Here is a 23,947-nt window from a genome sequence, read left to right as displayed (position 1 = left end):
AGATATAAGGACGGTAGATCTCAGCTTACATTTGGAATTAAAAAGTGATCTTGGGCTCAAAAAGGTTGGTGACCACTGCACTAGGTCAAACACCAAACAAAGACTTTTTCACTGGATAATGGAAGCCATTGCATTGGCCTTCGAACCTCAGAGTTCCGGCTGGGTTATGGTCACATTCTACGAGGGGTCTTGCAACTTCACATTTGCAAGGTTCTATAGATTGAATGTCACATCCCTAGGCCTGGCTCACCCTGTCCTGAGCATGGGCTCCTCTCTGGATCTGACTCATCCACACATCAAAACAAATGCTCAGAAAGAGAAGTTTGTGTTACTTTATTAGCAAGCCTCCTGAAACATGGTTCTTCACCAATAACCTAATTATTTTTTTTAAGAAACAAGTAAAAAAAAAAGACTGCTGGACCCTATCACTGCCTTCACGATGTAGTTGCATTTCATATCATGCAAGACCCGTTAACATCTGCTTCCATGCGAATGTCCAGCCAAGTTATTCATTAAACCTCAAAGGGAAACTTATACCATCAACTTTCACTGCTGTGGCTGTCAGTGTTCTCACTACTTGAGTTCAGCTGATGTGTTAGTGGTTTGACAAACAGCCAAAAGATTCAACTTCAAGTTAGGTAGCCCTATGAACAAATCAGAACATTATGACCGCCTTAAAAGAATATGTTGGACTTTAGCCTCTTTACAAATGGAGCTTGATGCTTTTTGGGTAGGACAATGCAATGAAAAATGGTTGAATGGGCCACCTCACAAAAACTGAGCCCACAATTTAATTGTAAATTCCCTAAAAAGGTGCAAATGATTATTGTTTCGATGCACGCTGCATTTTCTTCCGAGGTAAACAAGTTCCTGTTCTTACCAGCTGTCTCAATTTGGCTGCTTAACAACTACTGTACTCATATCACATTGTAGACATGGCTTTAGTTTATTCCCTTCTTTTTCGTATATGTGGGGATTGAATCATGCGTAGATTTGTTTCTTTTTCTTTACATGAGTGATCATAACTTTATCATAAATAGAACATCTGCTAATTCCAGTCAGTGCAACATGCATTTATTTAGCATGTTTAACTGCAACCAGTTTAAAGGCATTACAGTAAAAGGGAAGATATCTGAAGGTGACTTGAACTCAATCAGCTGCTATTATTTGTATCATTACACACAGCTCCTGAAAATAGGTGACGCTTTGCAAAATAGCTGGTAGATCAGAGTCGCTTTCAGGCACAGCTCACCATGGAAGCCTGGCACTATGCCCATATTTTTGCGGACACTGCAACAGAGAAATGTTTCGATCTAACACACATCTTTGTCAGGAACTGCTTTCAGTCAGTGTGTGGATCTTTCAAAGACGTGGAAATTTCAGGGCAGTAATTCTAGTTTGACATAATACGCTTATATAGAAAAATATCCCTAATAATAATGTTGGTGAGTAGATAATGAGTGAATTCAATTTATTGGATGGCTAACCTTTTAAAGCAACTGATCAAACTTAATTGTGTCTTGTCCTAGTCTCTTCTGAACACCTGAGTGTCCTTCACATCTGATGAAGGGGGAGACCAATCATTGAGCTTTACCCTCAAAATATATGTAACGAATTAAATGCATTTCTAGTTTCTTATTTCTTATTTTTCTTATCTTCTTATCTTTTCTAAATCAGGGTGCAGATATGTCAGCAAAGCAGCTCCGAAGACCCAGGTGGACTTTGACTACGATGGCCCTTCTATGAAAACTTCAGTTCCTGGGCCACGATCACTAGTAACAAACACAAACAAAGTGATTTAAAACCACAAAAAGGTATCACTTAGAATAACTAACAATGTCTTTCAATCTGTAGGAGCTGACCAAACAACTTGGGGAAATCCAGGTGAGTTGAGTTTCAGGTTTTTAACTCTGTCTGGGACGTTTCTAGTTGCCCACCAATTAAATGAATTAATCATGAATAGCATTTGGTAGTATCACATTAATCAGTGTCACAGGTCAGTCACAAGTAGTGTAAAGGTACAATCCTAGGTTTAGTGTGTGCGTGCATGCATGCATACATGCCTGCATCGACAGACAAGGTGGTATGATTGCAAAAGCATGGTGTCTAGTCACAGGTTACAAGAGGATGTGCAATCAAATGTCAGTTCAGAAGGCCATTCATCGCTTAGGTAGGGAAACAAAGGAATGAATCATATCCGAGCATTTGGAAAATACGAATTTCTAATATCTATCCCCTTTGGAGCTTTTTATGTGCAAATGGCTCAACCTCTCAATCATCAATCAATTAATAGTTCATATCTCTACACATTTATTTCTTTAAGCATTATTTACTACAAGTAAACATTTATGCCACTATACAATTTAATATTCTGCAAGCCTAACATTAAGCTCATCAAAGTAGCCCTGCTTGGATCACACATGGACGTATTATAAGACCAGGATACCAAACCAAAAATGGTGCCTATTCATTCCTGTGAGAATTTTTGGTGTGATTCATAAGTTAAAAATGCCTGTGGCTTCTTAGTTTCTTCCTGATGCATGTCCCCCAGTGAACATTAAGGGATACTACCATCATATCTCTGGACGGGCGGACAGTAGGGCTGTCTGAAAATATGCCATATGCGATAACCTTGTTGAATATTGCGATGGCGATATAACTTGCGATAAACAACCATAAACAACAAGTATCCGGTGTTAAAGTCTTTCTGCTTTGGTTTCACTGCTAACATAGTACAGTACAGTAAGTGGTCCATTTTTATTTTTAAGAGAGTGTTCTATAATTGATGTTGATTCTAATTAATTTGTGATGTTATAGAGACATGAGTCATTATTCTGTTGGATAACAACACAATTAATTATAACTAGGCAAGAAAATGTAGTTTAAACTGTCTTCTGGGCATTTTTTCATTTAGAAATGGATCACATTTGTTTCATATTATATAGTTTGGTGGATTGCTATTATAACTATAATTTCCAGATCATTAAAGAGAATGCTTCTCTGAAGAGAAAACGAAAGCGCACAAGCAGACCACCTGTGTGTTCGACAAGCAAAGTGCACTTTGTGAACCCACATAGGGCAGATATTGCTATTTTAACAATGCACCCTTAAAATTTGTCTAATACTCCACCACTGATTTCAGATGTGGTTTATGTTGGTCAGTGTGCCAATTATTCACTTGACCATACCTCATTTTAAGACCAAAATTTCCATTGACACTCAGATGGGCACAACAAACGTTCACTGTGCCATTAATACAATTTTTACATCTGTTATTGTCACTCTTATTATTCTCATTATAATAACCGGTCTGACATGATGGTTACACAACTGTTCCTGGTCTGTCTCTTCTCTCCCATCATTTCCACCCACCTCTCCTCTCTTCCCCATTGTTCTGCTCACCCCAAGCGGTCGAGGCAGATGGTCGCCCCTTTTTAATTCCAGACGTAAGCCGAGATCTAACACCCTGATATCTTCCAAAAATCCCACTAAGAAGAGGCCTTAGTTATTATTGTTTGCAATTTCTGTTATATAAATATTAAAGTGCACTTGTATAACAGTAGTTACGTGTACTCAAATAAAAACCAGTACAAAGCAGTATGAAGCCATGCATCTTCCGCTCCTGCAATATTTCACAATAAAACCCAGATTTTGAACAAAATAAAAGATTTGGTCAAAAGATATGCTTTTGTTTTGAAACGCATACAGAAAGTGTTGCAATCAATTCTTTTTGTGACATAAATTCAACAGATAAACATTAAAACTAACAAAAGGTGAAAGATAATTTTCTCCGTTTATTCTGCTGTGAACCACAATGTTTATCTGTCTATGTCACCAATGTATTTCCAGTACTTCCCGAACCTGTTTGGAAGTAAAAGCACTCCAGTGTTTCACTTTCTGAATCCATTCATTTGTTCCAACAGAACTTTGATTGTTATCAACAGACTGGAAGATGCAGGTCTTCCGTAGACCGTAGAGTCCGGGGGTCTCATTTATAACAGTGCGTGGGATTCATACTAAAAGTGTACGTGCGCACAAAAGCCGGAATTTGCGTTGAAAAAGAAAATTGCGATTTATAATCATGCGCAAAAAATACACTGATACACTGCTGCTGTTAATACAGTGAGTGAGAGTGAGGACAATAGAGAGAATGGAGTCTGGGATAAAAAAAGATCCAATTCAAAGGTGGAGGCAAAGAAATTATCGCTTCACACTGTCAGACTGTGAGGGAACTTGTTCTATTGCCTGTTTGTATTGTATTATCACATTCAGAGACAGAAGTTAACAGAATTATTATGCTTGGATGGTTCGGTTCTGTCGGTCGATCTAACACTGGACTCAGCTCAGCACAAAGATTCCATATCACAGATCTATAGAATTTATGTCACCACAGTATTTATATATTTAGAGCAATCGGACCAATTACTTCACTCTGTGGATCTTAACCTCCACTCTGGGAAATAGAAGTTTGAAAGTGAATAGTTAATCTTTATTTGTTGTGAGTGATCTCCAGTGAGCTCTGTGCACATGATGGCACAGTCGTGTTCACTGCAGTGATTTTACACACACTCGTCTTTGATGATACACACACAGTGTTAGAAGATATTATTAAAACCATGAATGACTTGTCTGTGCAACTCTGCTGTTTAATTTTATCCGAACATAATTTGCTGTTGGTCTCTTTTTCAATTGGAGATTCTCATGGAACAGTTTTATCACGCAAGCACAAGTAAAGCTGTTGGTTTTAATGTAAATGATGAAGTAGATCAATAATCTGGCTTCAGTTCACCACCTCACGTCTGCATCGCCACTTTCCCATCTCTAAAATGTTCGTATACATGGCTCAGAGTTTTGCATGGAAATGCACACATTTTCAAATTTTGTTTCTATAAATCCAAACGTTTGCGTGAGAAGTGGCGTATGCACGTTTCAGGCCCCGTGGTTACAAATGAGACCCCTGGTGTTTAGTTTAGTACATAATCCAACTTGTATTGAAGGAAATGCAGTAGATAAACCAGCAGCTCTGCAACCAACACACGGCTGATCGGCGGCTCAACCGCAGCCAGCGAGTCCAGAGAGTTCGGAGATCTGATCGATTGGTAGATTGCGATTGATGGGTTGACGACTGCTGTGCTGCGGTTTCTTCGTGTTAATGGGTTATTTTTTTCTCTCCACAGTCGCCACAGTATTTGCTCATTGTTGGAACTGTAGGGTGTCCGTAAAGATTTTAAGGTCTCAAACTAATTATGTTAAGTGCCTCGGGATAATATATATTGTGATTTGGCACGATACAAATAAAATTGAATAGAAGTGCATTTGCAGTTCAAAATTGGGTGTGGGATTGGGCTCAGTAGCCTAACTTCACATGTATTATTCTACGTGTTGACTGAACAAGATGCCAGCCATCTCTGGAGTTTTTTGAAAGTTGACTTCTGTCTGATTGAGATATACATACAATAAAATAATGACCTTTTCATCTGTCTGCATTCACCAAAATACTGGGCATTTTATACTGTCATATAACAGGTGCACGTGTTGTTTGTGTGTGTCTTCTGTCGAGTTCGCACAGGACGATTTAATTAAACTGTTCAACTCTCTCTTCCCAGAATGTTGCTGCAATCAATTTCTTCTGTAACTATGAGGAGAGCAGGGGAAACTACCTGGTGGATGTGGATGGCAACCGCATGCTGGATATCTACTCTCAGATCTCTTCCATTCCAATTGGTTAGTAGCAAGGAGCAGACCAGGAACACTTGTGCACCATCCGGTTTCAGCTCTGACAGACAAGTTGTTAAAATAAAAAAGAGTGATGATTATGCACGTAAATAGGTTATTAATGATAGCAGCAACAATTCATGTAATAGTTATAATAATAATAATATATATTGTTGTTGTCCAACTCTGGAGTCAGAAATACCCACAGAGAGAAAGAGAGAGAGAGAGATAGAAGCAGACACACAGAGAGAGAAAGAGACAGTGAGAGACTGGGAAGGAAAAACACAAAGTTATTGACATGTATTAAAATAAATTAGTGTGGGGGGGCAGAGAGACAGACAGAAGTGTAGAAGTGCTCAGTGCATGATGGGAGTTCCCCCAGCAGTCTAGACCTATAGCAGCATAACCAAGGGATGGTTCAGGACTCACCTGATCCAGGACTAACTATAGGCTTTATCAAAGAGAAGAGTTTTAAGTTTAACTTTAAATGCAGAGATGGTGTCTGCCTCCTGAACCCAGAGTGGGAGCTGGTTCCACAGGAGAGGAGCCTGGTAGCTGAATGTTCTACCTCCTGTTCTACTCTTACAGACTCTTGGAACCACTAGAGAGCCTGTGTTTTGATCTATTTGGATAATAAGGTGTTATCAGCTCTTTAATACATGATGGGGCTTGATGGTTAATGGCTTTAAATGGGAGGAGCAGGATCTTGAATTATATTCTGAATTTTACCGGGAGCCAATGTAGAGAAGCTAAGACAGGAGTGATATGATCTCTCCTTCTAGTTCCTGTCAGCACCCGTGCTGCAGCATTTTGGACCAACTGGAGGCTTTTTACCGACTTCAACAAAGCCACTCCTTGTTTTACAGACAAAAGCCATCAAATATAATGAATGCATAAAAAACAGGTTTCATTAAAAATTATATGGGTGTGAGAGATGCGAAGAAAAAACAATTTCTCTGCCCGGAGGGATTTATTGCACAAAAGCGCTCATGAACCTTCACATACAACATCCTATATTCATATGAACTACAAGTATCTGATGAAGTAAAACCCACAAGCTAACAGTTCATGGAACAATGTTCAAACTGCTGCAGGAGCAAATCTATAAGGCTTGAGTCTTGCTTATTAACACAACAAGAACTAATAAATCAATATTAGCATTTTGGACAAGGGCTCTCCACCGTCACGTCCGTTGACAAAACCATAATTAATGTAATCTGGGTTGTACCCACGTACAAATTTGATGTTTTTTGTGGATTAGTATATTTCAGATAGTGCTTATGTAAATAAGCAGCAGAAACATACTGGAACCATACTGAAAATTCAGGAGCTTCACAATATTCCTTCATCAAGCAGTGTTTCTCTTAGGATGGAGAACAGGAGTCAGCTCAGCAGTGGCGAACTTAATTCTGAATGCATGTAGGGGAAATTGTCAAAGTCTTAAAAGCTGTCTGACTTAATCTGAGTAAGATCTGAATAACTTTCAGTAGGTGTTGATTTGATCATGAATCAAAATTGACGTGCACTTCAGTCCCATCCAGTCTTTAGGGTGGGACTCATCAAATGTTTGCAATTTGATATAACATCTGTAGATTCTAGCTACAGTCTTCATGGCAAAGGATAGTAATTTGTTGCACCGCATACAATGTAAAGAGACAACCCAGCGTTTGTGGTTGTTAAGTGGTAGACAGTTTGAGGCTGTGGTTCTGGCCTATTGATGCTGATCTTATTTTCTAGATGGCTGTTGAGTGAGCAGTCCTTTAGAGTGGTGGGCCCTGCAACTGCAGTGTTATTTTGTTATTTTCCACCCACTCCTGGGGCAAATAGTCACACCAAGCCATGCAATGCAATGTCAGGACACTATGTATAGTGCCAAGTAGAATGTGTTGAGAGGGGGAAGGAGACTGGAATACCTCTTGGTCCCAGTCCTGGAGGTGGTGTTGAGTAACCAGATTTGATTACTAGTCATATGAACCCCTGGTATTATGAATCATCACTAGTGCAGAGCTAGTATTTTTCTACTTATTATACTTCTAAATTTTAGATCTTCCTTAGTTTTAAATCAAAACCGTGCAAATGGTCTTAAAAAGAATTCAACACTGGTTCAAGACTGGAATGACACCACATGATCATTCACATTTACTAGCCAACTTACTAATACTGTAAGAATGTAAAGTCAGTGGAGAAGCCCACTTGGCTTTCACTTGACCCCAAAATAGGTCAACTTGTTTTTGCTGCGTAGACCCAATGGTTGTCTGTAGCTTTTTGATAAACAGTTTGATAGAGCAGAGGAGAATAATTCAAGCGAGTTCTCGCTGATCTTGTTTTGCGCCCATTGGGCCAGAGCCTAGGAGTGAGAAATTGTGCGGTGTGTGTGTGTGTGCGTGCGTGAAAGGGAACCCTGCTCTGGGCTAGGAGGATAGCAGCGTACGTAATGATTAATATCGTTTTATAAGTCATTGGTTTCAGATCCAGGCCTTTGGGCCTCTTGACAGAAGTGCTTTTGTCGTTGCCAGGAACTCATTTACTTAATTAATTCAGTAGTTAGAAGGGCCTGACAACGGGTATTTGTTACAATTGTGTACTTCTCAGAAAGCATAGACCTAAGTCCATTTAAGTCAAACAATACCGGCAAATATCGGCACATTTTCTAATAGGATGTCTTATCCTTCCAAGTATTTATGTGATACTTTGTACAGTCCATATGCATGTATACACAAAGCACAAAGACTTCTTAAATCTGTCCCTGATATAATTCCTGGCACAAGGATGTTATTTCAAAGCCTTTTTACAGATGAAGTAATGTGTTTGAGAGATTCTCCTTCCAGCATTCAAATCACGATATACTCATTTCCTGTTGTTTCTCACTCTGGTGTGTCTGCTGATTGAAAGATTTAGGAATTACACAAAAGATTTTGGGAATATAATGCTTTCTCAATTTGTCTGCACGTTATATGTATTGGCAGACATTATCATTTCATGTGTTGGATTATGTACCTGACCAATCAATCGTCAAGAACACTTATGAAACCAAAGTGTGGGGACCTGAAAGGAGTTGAAGACTTTATTGTTAACACTGCACTCTGTTGGTTGGAAGTGGAACAGCACTACAATTTATGTAAGGCAGCTGCATTCATTTAGATAAGGTTCATTGCTTTGATGCCATGTGCTCAGAAAACAAGTGTGATCATAGTATAGCCTGAATTGAGACAACATCAGCTGAATGACACTGCTTTACCACAGCTGACAGGACCTAGTTAACCCTCTTAAGAAGGTTCTGAGAAGGTAACAGGTGTCACCTGAGAAACATGGAAAGGTGGGGTTTATTCTCATGGAACCAGGCAACTTGAGTTTGACAGGTCTAAGGTTAATGATTGCCTAAATATTTAAGGGTCCAATCTCTAATGTAATAGGGTTTCAGATTCTGTGTTCAAGGGGATATCTTTGCAAGAAAGCTAAACGCACTGGACTGAGTGTGAGAACATGATGCAGATCAGCGATGCATTTACTGTTTGCCATAGTATGTTGGAGGGCGATTCAGGCATTCCTCTTCCTGTCACTGCAGTAGGCAGGTGTCGTCAAACGAAAGTAGCTAGTTCACAACTTGATTTGCTATAGCGGTTACTTTTTAAAAACTTGCTCTATGTGTCCTTTTAGCTGATAGTTGTTTTGGACATTGAGCTTAGCTGGAAATTGCAAGGTGTGTTTCACCTCCCTTTCCTGGAGTACTTGGTTTTCACAGAATGCTCTTGTCTGCTAGCAGCAGCTCAGTAGTATAATCAGGATTTCAGTGATTAGATTAGATTATCTGTTCTATATGACACAGCTATAGGATCAATGATTTCTCCTGCAGAGAAAATACTTTTAAACCCAGAACCTATTGACTGCTGCTGATAATCCAAAAATAAAGATGTTTAGTCAAGATTTTTCTCTTCCTCTATCTTTATCACTCCCATTAGGTTACAACCACCCTGCTCTTCTCAAAGTGATGGCCAATCCCAACAATCTGGTATGTCCTCACCACATATATGATTATTTATGTCACTAGCTTGAGTGTGTGAAAGGTACTGTGTGGCATTGAGAGATGCTTGTAACTGGTTTTGCCTTTTCCAGATGTGCTTGTGAGTGGTATTGTTATGAAATTCATTCAGCATCTTGCCCAAGGACACTTCGTCATGGGCTGGGATTTGAGCCACCAACCTTCTGTTTGGAGGACAGCTGCTGTACACCCTCAGCCGCCCACATTTGTGTGGTTGTCAATAATGAGCTATTTCCCTTTTTGTCCTGATTATTGGTGGTGGTTACACAGATAATTCCAGTCAATTTATCGGAGGTGCAGCCACTACTGACTTTATCTACAGTTTAATGCTGACTCATTCATTCATTTGTCTCTTTTTCAGAGTGCATTTGTGAATCGACCCGCCCTGGGGATCCTGCCACCTGAGAACTTTCCAGACAAACTCACTGAAAGTCTTCTCTCAGTTAGTCTCTCACACACACACACACACACACACACACACACACACACACACACACACACACACACACACACACACAAACTGCTTTTTAGTCAGAAATGTGTCCACAAAGGTAGCCTATGACAGACACATACACAATTCCTTAGTCAAAAAGAAATGCTGAACATTTAAGACAATGGAATCTTAGTGTTTCCTCTTTTGTCTTCCCTCCTCTAAGGTGGCTCCCAGTGGAATGACTCGTGTTCAGACCATGGCCTGTGGCTCTTGCTCCAATGAGAATGCCTACAAAGCAATGTTTATCTGGTACAGGGTAAGTGAGTGTATGTACAGACCGTGTTAAATGTCCCTTATTATAGAATTTTTCTAGAATGGATTTTCTACAACAAAGTAAAACCATGCAAATGCTTGTTTTTTATCGCTACAATCCTTCATTTCAAGCTGATTTATGGAGTTTTCCATCAGAAAGGTTGTGAACTTGGGTCTGAAGACTGTGTGGATTGCTTAATAGAACTCTGAAATAATGGCAGACGTGCTATGTATGAAAAAGTAATAGCCGTTAAGTTAATCGATCTTATATATTATCGTTTGTTGCATTCTGTCAAGCAATATGAAGTGTCCATTGGGTTTTCCTGAAGGCTCTGTGTTGGGCCCTCTTTTGTTTAGTCTTAGTCTCTCTACATTGATTATCTCCCACAACAGTGTCATGGGATAGATAAGCCTTTCTCAAAGTGTGGTCCGTGGACCACAGGTGGTCCATGAGCGACTCCTAGTGGTCCGCGAGGTGACAAATTACATATCATGTTCAAATTTTAAATGTCTGTGCTTTAATTTCAGTGTTTCTCAAACTGCCTGCGACATATATGTGCTGTTTTCAATATCAAATCAACTAGTATGTAAAATCCAAAAATATTTGTTTTGTGGCATTGTCTGACTTGAGCAGTGCAGTGGCACCGCAACCGTTTTACGTCAAAATAAGTGTGACCCTGCCGTAACTTCGCGAATGTGGCTGTGCAAAGCATGGATGTATGGTGCAAAGCTTCAAATTAAAAATGGATCGATGGCTTAGGACCTGGTTATGTAAAAGAAAAGCAGATGAAAATTCTGACACGAGTTCCAGGATGATGGTTTAACGCCAGCGACGTCGTCAAAGCAGACCCCGCCGCAAACTGGACATGAACGTGAAAAATCCACCACTAAGATGAAACGAAAATACCACACGACTATTTACATGTTGGGGCTATTTTTGAATAAGGTGGTCCGTGAGTGTTTTTTAAGTGGTCCTGGCTCTGACAAAGTTTGAGAAACACTGGGATAGATCTACAAATGTAGATGACACTGCTCTATATGCACATGCAAAAACCACTGACTTGGCAGCAAAGAAGTTATCCACTGCCATGGAAAGAATCACAGTGTGCCTCATGTCTCAGTCTCAGCATGAGCAAAACAAAAGGCCTGTTTTTTTTCTAAATCCAATAAACACTTTCATTATGCCTGAAAAGTTTGAAATAGTAAGTGAGTTTAAATATCTTTGTGTGATTCTAGATTTAACACAAACATTTAATACGTAAACAAAATGATAAAAACCATCAAATAAGACTTAGTATTACTTTAGACATATGAGAGAGACTGTCTGTCAGAGGAGTCTCTGTCTCTCTCTGTGTGTGTGTGTGTGTGTGTGTGTTTTTATAATAAATAAATTATAATAAACCTGCACTCATGAACGGTACTAAAGAAAATTTAGTTTCATTTTATGAAAAATATTCAGCTGCAATTTCATATTCACATGAATGAGAGTGATATGTCAGATTCAGAAAATGCTTGTAATTTCAGAAAAGGGCCACCTGCATGGTGCATTAAATGTCAGCTGTGTTTTTATTGAAATAAATAAGAAAGTTTTTTTTTTTTAATTTGCAACGGCAAGTTGATCAATAACTGCAGAGGAGGGTCAAGGATAAGTCTCCGTCACTGATATGGAAGAAAAAATATGTACAATAAAATTCCCTCTGTAGTCAGTCATGGAGTTCTAAGCCTCATTAGAGTAGGTACTATGACCTGCATAAATCTACACTGTGTCGTCAACTGTGAAAACTTCCATGTTTTTACACTGCAGATCCATCTATTAAAGTATTTCGGGTTTTTTTTAATCGGACATTATGAATAATGCTCAACTACTAACTTGAGTTTCTTCTTTCCAATCATAAATATCTGATTAATTATCTCAATAACCAAATGTGAATTAATCTTCAGAATCAATCTTAGAGGTTCTGACTGCTTTGGCTCTTGTTGTAGAACAAGGAACGAGGTCACAACACAGCATCTGATGAAGACCTCAGCAGCTGTATGATAAACCAGGTGGGTGGAAGAAATGCCACTACTTATTCTAATAATTTGGGATTTGTACTTACATTTTATTTTCTTCTGTGTTAATGAGTTTTTCTTTCTCTTCATCTGTGTGCTCTTCTTTCTCAGTCCCCAGGATGTCCAGACCTCAGTATTTTATCATTCATGGGAGGTTTCCATGGAAGAACCATTGGTTTGTTAATTACTCACATAATCGCAAATCAATTTCAATATTAATAGATATAGATGGATACCTGAAGCACTCATGGAATACTGCATGATGAATAAGTATTGAAATTATGAGGCTGAGGGACTGCTATGACATTATAGATTTGTGACTAAGTAAATATTTGCATCTTGTTCAGGTGCTTTGGCAACGACGCACTCAAAAGCAATCCACAAGCTGGATGTGCCATCATTCGATTGGCCCATCGCCCCGTTCCCCAGACTGCAGTACCCACTGGAGGAGTTCACCAGAGAGAATGCACAGGAGGAGGCTCGTTGTCTGGAGGAGGTAGGCTTTGCATGTGTAGAAGGGGGGATGCAGAGTCGGAGCCAGGAGTGTTGGGATCGTGACATGAATGGCTTCAATTAAACAGAGTGGATCCAAAAGTTCTGCCGATAATTATGAGGAATGTCATTCTAAAGTTGCATAAAAGTCTCATTGAATTCTGATACAGGTCTCATAGCTGTTCATACTGGTTGCATTTCAAAAAATATAAACAATTAATAAATAAATAATAAAACACATGAATGTTTGCACCCAAATCTGATTTGAAAAGATATGATTCCATGTGATTTGTGCTTTTCACACTGTCATTAAACAATAGAATCTGGGTCTGAACTTTGAAGACAGCTGCGACAGAGGTAGTCAGTGGTGGGACCATGAGGTTTAAGACCTCATAAGTACTTCAGGTGACACATCTGTACATGCAAAACCTGAGGGGTTGTATCGTAACCGGTCTGTGTTTGAAAACATATCAAAAGAAAAACTTAAACCTTACACTCACATCTGTGGCCTCCATGTTTATTACCTTCTTATTTTCCTCTTATTATTGATTTACGTTAATGTAACTGTAACTATATTTAGATCTTCGATTGAGTGTAAACTTATCGTGTATTTTATATCTTTGAATTATTTATTAAATCAACTTCGAAGTCAAAAAGAGTTTTTCATCACATTTCTATTGTGATAGTAATAGGTGTGTGTGTGTGTGTGTGTGCGTGTGTCTGTGTGTGCGTGCGCTTGTGCGTGTGCGCTTGCCACACATAACCAGGTGGAGGACCTGATCGTAAAGTGGAGGCAGAAGGGGAAACCAGTAGCTGGTATTGTAATTGAACCGATCCAGGCTGAAGGTGGAGATAACCACGCCTCCCCCAACTTCTTCAAAGGCCTCTGCAACATTGCACACAAGGTACCAGTTATCACTATGGCAACAGATCCTTTTAAATGATTTCTTGTTGTGCGCCACCTTAGTTGCATCACATTGAAAGGTATACTGGTTTACTAGCCGCAGTTAAATTAATCAGTTATGAGTAATACATTATTGTAGCTTCTCCTTGGTAAAGTAACATCGTCATTGTACAATTAAGTCATATTTGAATAATCAATAGTGGATTGAACGGCATTATATTACAATGTCATTTGACTGGGAATGCATTCAAGACACAATCAGGTTGTTAAAATAATTGCAATCCTAAGTGTAAATTCACTTGTATATGGTGTTATCCCTACTAGTAATGGTTGACCTTGTTGAGACTTTAACTTTATTCTCATTCACTAGACCTATCATGCATTCCGAGGCTGCAGGATAGACAGGTTTAAAGACTAATATGGTAATTTTGGGGTAAATTCTGCTGACACACACAAATGGACAGGAGTAAAAACATAACCTCCCTGCTGGAGGCAGTCATTGTCACATTGATGGAGGTAACTAGTTTCACCAAAGGTAATTCCAAAAACTTTGATTGCAACTGTACCATATATTTGAAGTAGTAAATAGGGATTTGGTATAGACATTGAATTGAAATAGTTTATATTCCCCTCTCCCATTAAAGGCACTTCTTTCAGGATCATGAGCAATAATCAATCAATCAAATTTGACTTGCATTGCCCATATTCTCAAATCACAGTTTGTCTCATAGGGATTAAAAAGCTGCTTCATCCTCTGCCCTTAACCCTCAGCAAGAGTAAGGAAACTACCTAGAAGACCCCCTTAGCTGTTCTAGAATCACTGTAAACCACAGCCTCTCCACGTGGATTGCTATTTTAACGATTTGGTTTGCTATGTAATAAATGGTAGTATCCATTTTGAGCCGACTAGAAATTAAGTTTGTCAGCAAAAACATAAAAACAAGTTGGCATATACTGTATACTTGGGTTGTACAAACCATATATGATATGTAAACAGTCCAGCTGCTACATTGCTTAAAGGTTCCATTGCTCAGGATCCAGATGTACCATACATCATTGTGGACCTGATAATTAGAATTAAAAGTGAGTAAAGACCTGCCTACAGTGTCAATGAGTCAGTTGCATTCATGATCTGTCTTCCTTGGTCACTTCAATGTCTCAGTCTGCAACCATTTGTCTCTATAGCATGGCTGTGCTTTCCACGTGGATGAAGTCCAGACCGGTGGGGGGAGCACAGGAAAGTTTTGGGCCCATGAGCATTGGGGCATGGACGATCCGGCTGACATTGTCTCCTTCAGCAAGAAACTCCTGACTGGTGGCTACTACTACAAGGCTGAATTACAGGCTGATAAGGTTTGACCATTTAAAAAAACATTTGACCACACACTGCATCAGTCACATTACGCATGTGCTATATTTTTTGTTTGTTTGTTCATATTTTAACAACATAAAAACCTAAAGCCATGTTGGTAGCCCATATAGGCTGCAATATCCACTGTACCCCATATTGTTATGGAAGCTGGTGAAAGGAGAACTCAGGCAGCAGCTGCTATGTAGAAGATTTGAATGTAGACTTGAGACCAGAAGGTGGAACAATATACAAACTCTAACAGAGTAACATGAGCAACTGTCACCCCCAAGTCTGAAGATGTCTCCTACAACATCCTCATATATCTTCCTCTACTTGCGACACCCATTCTAACAGAAAATAAGGGTCATATGTACATTGAATGCATGCTTACTTTTGGGAGGTTCGATAACAACTCAGACTTCTAAAATGACTTAAACTGCTCAGACACCCGATACAGGAAGACAATGGCATGAATCAGTTGGACATGACAGACACAATTCTAGCCTAGAATTAGCCCCTGTATTGGAATGATTGTTTTGAAGTTTGTGCCAGGGGTGGTCCTATAGTCACTGAGTACAGGGTCAATAAAATCTCAAATTTGCGTCTTCTGGAAAGTATGAATCTTAGCCCCTGCTTTCAGACAGGCTTGTGCTTATTTTAATTTGAAATTAAACTATACTATTCTGGAACTGTCTGTCCGACATTTGAAATCTGGTGAAAGGTAATTTTGGTTCCTTGTGGCAAAAAACACCCAAAACTCTTTCTGGGGGTGTGGTCACACATTCATTAATGCAGGTGAATCTAATTTCACCAAAATCGACTCTGAAAGGAAGCCATGCTGAGGATTTACTTTGCCACAGGAAGTGAATGTTTTATTCGTCTTCTCACTCGTACAGATTGGAGGTGAACAGGAGGCAAATGTATGTCGTGACTGTATATTACACATGGCATCTATTGCTACACGTGGAATTTATTGCACTTCTGTCCGTCCTGGGAGAGGGATCTCTCACATGTGACTCTCTCTGAGGTTTCAATGTTCTTTTTCCCCTGTTAATAGGTTGTTTTTATGTAGTTAAGCCTAGTTTATGCTTCTGCGTCACGTCGACGCCGTACCTACGCCGTCAGTCGTTGAGCATTCGAAGTTCTGCGTCGAGGGAACGCGTTGCTCTGCAATTCACCGCCATGCCGCTAGGGGGTGTAGCGGTGTGTTACTCTTGTTGAGGGTACAGGATGAAGACGCGTGTTAAAGCCCCACGAGACAGATTGTGATTTGTGAATATGGGCTATATGAATAAAATTTGATTTGATTTCATATATTTAGTGAGATGCATTGCTATGATGAACAAAGAAACGTACACATTGTAATTATTGATGTATTCAGAACAGTTGACTTTGACTTTGATGTAGAAAATGCATTGTAGTGTCTTCAAAACATGTGTCCATGAGTCACACATGCAGGGTCAACTTTGGAGTGTTATGCCACTATCACTGAACGGTTGTTCTTGTAAAAGATGTTTATAAGGTCATTTTAATAACGTGTTTGTTTAACATGGTTGTTTTTGTATCTGCTCTCGTTTTTCAGGCATACCGCATCTTTAACACATGGATGGGTGATCCATCAAAGAACCTGTTCCTGACTGAGGTTCTCAATGTCATTCGCAGAGAAAGACTTCTGGAGGAGGTTACCCGTTCTGGGAAAGCTCTGTTAAATGGTCTATATGATCTACAGGTACTTAATTTTGTGTAGGCATTTGTTTATTTGTTCATTTGTTCAGGTTGCCCAAATTTACCAAAAAAGAGACCCATTTCAAATAAGCATAGATATCATCATGGCATGAGTAATAAAATATGAACCAAATATAGCTTTTATTCTCACATATTCTGGAAAATGCAAGTCGTTCGCCTCATTTTCACTCAGTGTTTGCTGTAGGCTGATTTTATTATGAAAAGATTTTAGTTTATCAGAGTGTATCCAATATTATGGTCTAATTTTATGACCAAAGCTGCATTTTGTGAATCTCTCACTACTTTGCTCAACAGCAGGGCTGAGCTCCACTGCATGCACACACACACACACACACACACACACACACACACACACACACACACACACACACACACACACACACACACACACACACACACACACAGGCAAACAGCACAGCAGTGTGTAATCCCTGATACATTTTACTCAGTTATTAAAGAAATAGAAACAGATACACATATTCAAAATATACAAAAAATACTAAAAAACCAAATAAAACACAGACACACCCCATCCCCCACACCCAGGCCTCTTTATTAGAGTGTCTAGTACCAAACCTCTATAGTTGTTGTGAACATACATCTTCTGATGCCTCTGGACACTTCTTCAGTGATGTTCCTGGAATCATCGGGTGTTTCGGGTCTTTCAGCATCATACACCCTCCTCCAGGTGACCCAGCCAGGGCTGATCAGACCCCCGCTTGTGTCCAGATGGCTAGCTACTCTGACTCCATGGCTCTCCTCTTTTGAGCCACAGCCATCTTGAGGCTCTCTCTGCCGCTTCGGTGGTACTGCGGATGGCTCTCCTCTTCCTCTCTCCTTCGATCCCCAATCTGCTTAAGGCTCTTACTAGCAAACAGGCTGCGAAACCCCTGCACCGCCGTGCAGCCCGATAATTGTAAATGGTCACAACTGCTTCAGCCAGTGTCCAGCCTCCACCCCCAACATATACAGGGCTGTGAGGGTCTGTGCGATCATGCTTTATGTGAATATGACCTTAATGTGTGTGATCATGGCCTAAATGTGTCTCACCCCCAGGCTAAATACCCCGGCATACTGAGCCGCGCTCGAGGGCAGGGGACCTTCTGTGCCATTGATATCTGCGATGATGAAACACGCAACAAAATCTTGCTCAAGACCAGAGACAAAGGTATGAGGCACATCACCATTCAGTCTTATTTTTGTGATTTGGAGACATGCATTCATTGTGGCACCCTCTGATGTTCAGTAGGTACTGTAGTTCACGTCACAGTGTGGCTCGTCATGGTGTCACCCTGCAGGTTAGCCCCTGCTTTCGGAATGCACTGGCGATACAATGAGCATGACATGACCAAGGGACATAGTCCTGTCCCTAAGGTGTTCATAAGGAATTCACAATTGAGAGGTATTTTAAAACAGGTGGAATGTCTTCGGGTTTTTTTTTTTTCTGCATTACAGTAGTCCAATCAACAGGTCTGCCTCTGGTAATGTCTTTAAGTAATAGAAGGCTCATCATCTATACCCCTCGACACATGCCAAAAACTCATGACTGAAACATATACATCAATACTTTTCTCCATAAACCATTTCACGCTTGTGAGCGGCTTTTTTTTCTTAGAGAGACTGAAAAAATTTGGCATGAATGCCAGCATCCGCACAAACTTCTACGGGCGTAACATCGAGAGCTTGCTGACAGGTTGCATCACAGTCTGGTATGGAGTTTGTTCAGCTCACAGCCACAAATCACTGCAGAGATTACTAGAGTCGGCACAACACGTCACTAGAAACAGTCTCCTGGCCATCCAGGACATTTACCACCAGCGATGTCTGTGGAAGGCACACAACATCATAAAGGACTACAGCCACCCAGCACGCAGACTGTTCACCCTGTTACCATCTGGCAGAAGATGCGGGGCTGCACGCACCACCAGATTTAAGAATAGTTTCTACCGTCAGGCCATCAGGTTCCTAATCTTGTCGTCAACATGTAACTCACAACCCTCTGCGCATCTTTTTTCCTGCTTGTTTATTTGGAAATGTCACACATGGTGCAATAACTGTTCACACACACTCCATAAAGTTCAAGTACCTTTCAATGTATATATTCTTAGTTTTGTATTGTATTGCATTTTACTTTACCTTGCTTTGATTTTAATTTAACTATTGCACTGCTGAGCTGACCGGTTTCTTCTTGTCCAACACCATTCATTGTACTGTTGACCCTGTGTTAACTGCATATGACATATGACAATAGAACTTGAAACTAATGAGGTAGAGCGGGTCGTCCACTAACCAGAGGGTTGGCAGTTTGATCCCAGTTGTGCTGGGCCAAGTGTCAGACCAAGTGTCCTGGTCTGAAAATGTGCGATTGGTACTGTGTAAAATAAACTCAGCACAAACATTCATGTGAAGTTGGATGACAGACAGAAGACTATCGTTGAACTGTATTGCAATATAGTAATCGTGTATTTCATTGACAGGTGTCCTCCTCGGAGGGTGTGGGGATCGATCGATCCGTTTCCGTCCAGCGCTGGTTTTCAAGGAGTACCATGCTCACATCTTCCTCAACATCTTCAGTGACGTCTTGGCCCAGTACAAATAAATGCTGACCCTGGAGGAACCTGACATTAGAGCCTAAATTAATCTGGAGGGAAGGCAGGGAAACTCCTGACAGTCCATGTAACAACAAGCACAATCCACCTGATAACTCAGATATCCCACATAACCTCTGATTAAGTTAGGTGTAGAGCAGCGTGGCTGAGTTCTCATATTTTTAGCCAGAAATTACTATAGTGATGTCTTCTTACATGTGCTGCCGTAAAGATCTATCCTGAAAAACAGATACCAGTAGGTGCAATTGCAATTAGTTAAACACGATCATGTTTCTGTAAAATAAATCTATTGAAGAGGCTCCAACATTTAAACCTTTCTCATCTGGATTTGTGTTCTTGTATCGAGGATAACGTGACTAGCAGTTCTAGTCTAGTCTGTCTAGTCACTCTATAATGTCAGCAAATCTTGCACCTTCTGTTTTACCCCAAATACTATGGCTACTAACTTCTTAAATGAAACGTTCTGGAAAAAAGATTGGCTATCGTATCCAAAGTCTGTACTAGAAGCAAGAGTCAAGAAATATTTTATATCCTCTTAAAGGTCCAGTGTGTAAGATATAGGTGAAAGGGGTCTTTTGGCGAAAATTGAATATGAAATAATCCGTGGGATATTTTTTACTTGTGTGTTCAATCTAAATGGTACGAATTGTTTCTTTTATTTATCTGAAAATGGGCCCTTAATATTTAAATACTTTATATTATCCAAACAGGACAAACTAAACACCTTTTGAGTTTTTATGACAACTGAAGGCTACCACAGGTTCTCAACCAACGAAATTCTACACACTGAACCTTTAACGGATTCTTGTTGAGATATCCTACAACTGCATTTCCCAAAAAGTAGCACTTCAATATTCAGACTAATTTGTCATTTAATTTAGAAAACACATACCATTTTCGGGTTATTCTCAAATGCTTTTCATGTTAATGGAAAAAATAATTTTCTGTGAGGCACAGTAAAGTACCTGTAAAGCTCTCATTCATTATTGTCTTATTGGCGTGATGTTTTTTACAGTTCGCCTTTCTTAATCTGGCCAATAATGTAATAGCTTGATATTTTGCCAACCTTGAATGGAATCGTTAATGTGACCTTGTTGAATCACTGAATAAACCTTATATGTCTGAGGTTCAAAGATCAGGAACCACATTTAACATGTGGGTTTGTTCCTTTAGCAGGTAGCACAGCAGTAGACAGATAGATAAATAAGAGGACAAAGATGCCACCTCACTTTATGACGCAGTCTTGCATAAAGTTTACTCAAGTGCTCATATGCCACTTACATCCCACTGCCCGTAACACAGAGAGACAGTAAAGATGCCAGCCTGCATGTCATTTGATGTTGCCCATTAGAAATGCCCTTGTTATGATTCTAACTGTCGTGTTGCTCTTAACAGGAATAACTTTTCAGCCTGAAATGTTGTAGCCCAGAAAATGTGAATCTTAAATGGACCAGGAAAATGTTAGAGATTATTTAGTGCCTGCATGTTACTTAAATGTGTTTTTTTTTCTTTGCCACTGGGTCAGATAGCAGTAGCCATTGATCACCTTAATAGAACTAAACTTTGGACACATTAATTTTACTCTTGAACAAGAGCGTCATATCAGTTGCCTTTTTTTCAGAAAATAATATTATTACTTCCGACGTTCAACTCACTTAATTAAGATTACAAATTCACCACTTCTTATTTGTGATAGATGACCGAAATAATGTCATAGTCGGCAGGCGTTAATAACTAAGCCAATGAGGCTTGTTTGGGACAGGCTCACTTATAATAAGCTTGTGCCACTTGTCTAGGTAAAGTTTTACGAGTGGTTTCTATTTTTGTCTCATGGGCTCTTTACTGCCCTCTGACACCAGAGAGAAAAACTCACAGGTAGCTGAGAACTATGGCTCTTTTGGCTTTTCCCCTTCAAGCCACGCAGAGGCACCAGTGAGCCCATTCCACACTTAAAAACACATTTCTTAAATGACTTATTTTTTCACTTCATCTCAAGAGATGAATGCAAAGATTCAAAGTCTCCAATATATGTTAACTAGAGCAGCACACTACCCTGAGCTTTTAACTTTTCCTGTGGGTGAGACAGATCCAGACTTATCCATGTGTGGTGAAGTTGCTTAACTTGAAGCACAGGTTCATTATGTAGGGCTGTCTTAAGACACATTAGATCCAACGTAATACACATAATAAATTCTTGATTAACTTATCAACACAATGTATCATTACTTCCCATTTTTATTTTGTGAATCGGTCCAAGCTGATGTTCTGATTTCCTAGAACCTTCTTCGGTGTCTGCGAATGTTCCATGGAGCTTCTAGGCAAGTCTAAAGAATGTGTATCAGTTTTTAAAGTGTTACCATAATAATTTCCCTGTCATTATTCATTTCCTGAGATTCAATACAGTATATATGAATATATTTACATCTATAAACATCCATGATGCAAAATTGATATCCCATTAATGTAATGTAAATAGTTGTTAAACATTTAACTGGGGCAGTTTTTCTTGTATGAAGTTGTTCTTAGTCCTCATGACATGACTATTTGGACTTGTGATCTAAGATAGATGATTATTGATTACTGTAGATGGTTATATCTGTTGTCTATAAAACATTGTCTACGTAATGTGATCAATAAATTAAGTTTTAACTTTGTACAGTTTAATTTCCTAACTGTAAATGTTCTTTTTTTGACCTAAAAATAGCAGTTTAACAACACAAAATGTCTATTTTTGCTGCAAGTAGCATTGCAAGTTCATGCATGGGGTGCTTGATGGTGCATGAAACGTTGCACATTTTGTATAACTTCCCATGTCCATTGTGTAGCAATGGAGAACCCACTTGAGACATATACTGTATAATTTTGCTGGATATAGAGTCTGGAGCAGACCATGACAAGTTTAAATAATGATTCATACAATCGTTATTTCATGTAGGTGCCACTGTCAGTAGGTGTCAGTAGGTAACATCTGCAAACATCTATGGTAGTTGGTAACTTAAATTGTGCAGAAGACCTTGAAACGTACAAGGGATATCGATCAACTCGTCCTATATTCTAAAACAGAATAACGTCTCTTTGGTGGCAAAACATTGAAAATTGCTATGCTACCACAGTAATGCCATCAATAATAAATATAAAAGTGCCACAAGTTTGTTTAAATATGTTACCTAAAAATGGGAAATCATGACATCATGAAGTTGCTGATTAAATACCTAGACAATGCTTCTGTGTCATCAATAGGGACATGTCTGTGAAGATTCTCAGTCGTCCAGGTCATGGCATCTCCAGAAGTTGTAAAAGTGTATGTAGACAACTGGACTTGCTTGTGTTTCATGAAGACGTTTCACCTCTCATCCAAGAGGCTCCTTCAGTTCTGACTGACTAATGGGAGATCAAATTTGAAGTTGATCAGATGGATCCTCTAGTTCTGGAATATGGGATTCATATACCCATTGATTTTCACGCATTTTGGTAAAACGTGCTGCACTTTGTGGGGCGCTATCGAGTAGATTAGGCACTCAGAGTTGCACATGTTTAGCATGTGATTCATTGGGACGAGCAAAAAAAAAATGATTCCATTAATTTCCCCACAAATCTCATCTGGATCCTGTGTGAGAGCAGGAGAGAGGGAAGTGGGAGGGCAAAAACACAAAGTAACATGTAAATAAATGGGGGAGAGGGGACAAAGGGAGAGAGAGAAGTGCTCAGTGTATGATGGAACATCTGTCCATGTTCAAAAACAACCATGTGGAAGTTAAAGTTCACAATATCATCATTAGTAAAAACAAAATATGGAAGTCATTTCAAACCCATCAACTGTGCAATGCACAAAATATATCCACTCACAGAGCAACATATACCAGGAAACTCTGAATCCCATCTACTTTTGAATTATTTCAACACCTCAGTTTGTGTTTTAACCTCAATGATTGATTTCATTCTTACTTCCTGTAATCGATGATTAAATGTTCCCTTTAGATAATCTGAAAACATCTTTCAGTTGGAGGTGCATGTGATTCTGAAACCTTTCATGAATTTTAAGCGTGGCTCATATGTTTGTCACTGTGAGAATCCTGTTCCAAACACAATCCTTACAGATTCTCCATCACACACTTCTCTCACCGCGTGACGTTTCCCATCGTGAGGAGGAAAACTTTTTTTTTTACTACCGCGCCGTGTTTGGTGCCTCTGCGTGTCAACGTGGCGGTGGACAGCCAATGAGAGAGTACTCCACCACTACGTCCCGCGTTGTCATTGGTTGGAGTCCATGTTAGGCTGCTGTTAATTGGGTATC

General features: G+C 39.6%; 1 protein-coding gene across 1 annotated transcript in view; it reads left to right on the top strand.

Annotated features, from left to right (window-relative positions):
* abat (4-aminobutyrate aminotransferase) overlaps positions 1 to 22,307 on the top strand; it is a 38,853-nt gene extending 16,546 nt beyond the window's left edge. Inside the window, exons 3-16 of the mRNA XM_020102967.2 lie at positions 1,678 to 1,775; positions 1,855 to 1,884; positions 5,607 to 5,724; positions 9,675 to 9,724; positions 10,116 to 10,196; positions 10,411 to 10,503; positions 12,483 to 12,545; positions 12,663 to 12,726; positions 12,899 to 13,047; positions 13,811 to 13,948; positions 15,133 to 15,300; positions 16,881 to 17,027; positions 18,101 to 18,212; positions 19,522 to 22,307. Of these exons, the coding sequence (XP_019958526.1) occupies positions 1,678 to 1,775; positions 1,855 to 1,884; positions 5,607 to 5,724; positions 9,675 to 9,724; positions 10,116 to 10,196; positions 10,411 to 10,503; positions 12,483 to 12,545; positions 12,663 to 12,726; positions 12,899 to 13,047; positions 13,811 to 13,948; positions 15,133 to 15,300; positions 16,881 to 17,027; positions 18,101 to 18,212; positions 19,522 to 19,643 (1,433 nt within the window). The 3' untranslated portion in view covers positions 19,644 to 22,307. The remainder of the gene's footprint in view (positions 1 to 1,677; positions 1,776 to 1,854; positions 1,885 to 5,606; positions 5,725 to 9,674; positions 9,725 to 10,115; positions 10,197 to 10,410; positions 10,504 to 12,482; positions 12,546 to 12,662; positions 12,727 to 12,898; positions 13,048 to 13,810; positions 13,949 to 15,132; positions 15,301 to 16,880; positions 17,028 to 18,100; positions 18,213 to 19,521) is intronic.
* The last annotated feature ends 1,640 nt before the right edge of the window (positions 22,308 to 23,947 follow it).

The sequence above is a fragment of the Paralichthys olivaceus genome, chromosome 5 (genome assembly GCF_024713975.1).
Source record: "Paralichthys olivaceus isolate ysfri-2021 chromosome 5, ASM2471397v2, whole genome shotgun sequence".
In the NCBI taxonomy this organism is placed as follows: domain Eukaryota; kingdom Metazoa; phylum Chordata; class Actinopteri; order Pleuronectiformes; family Paralichthyidae; genus Paralichthys; species Paralichthys olivaceus.
The sequence above is the reverse complement of the archived record's forward strand: the minus strand, read 5'-3'. Positions and strand labels throughout refer to the sequence as shown.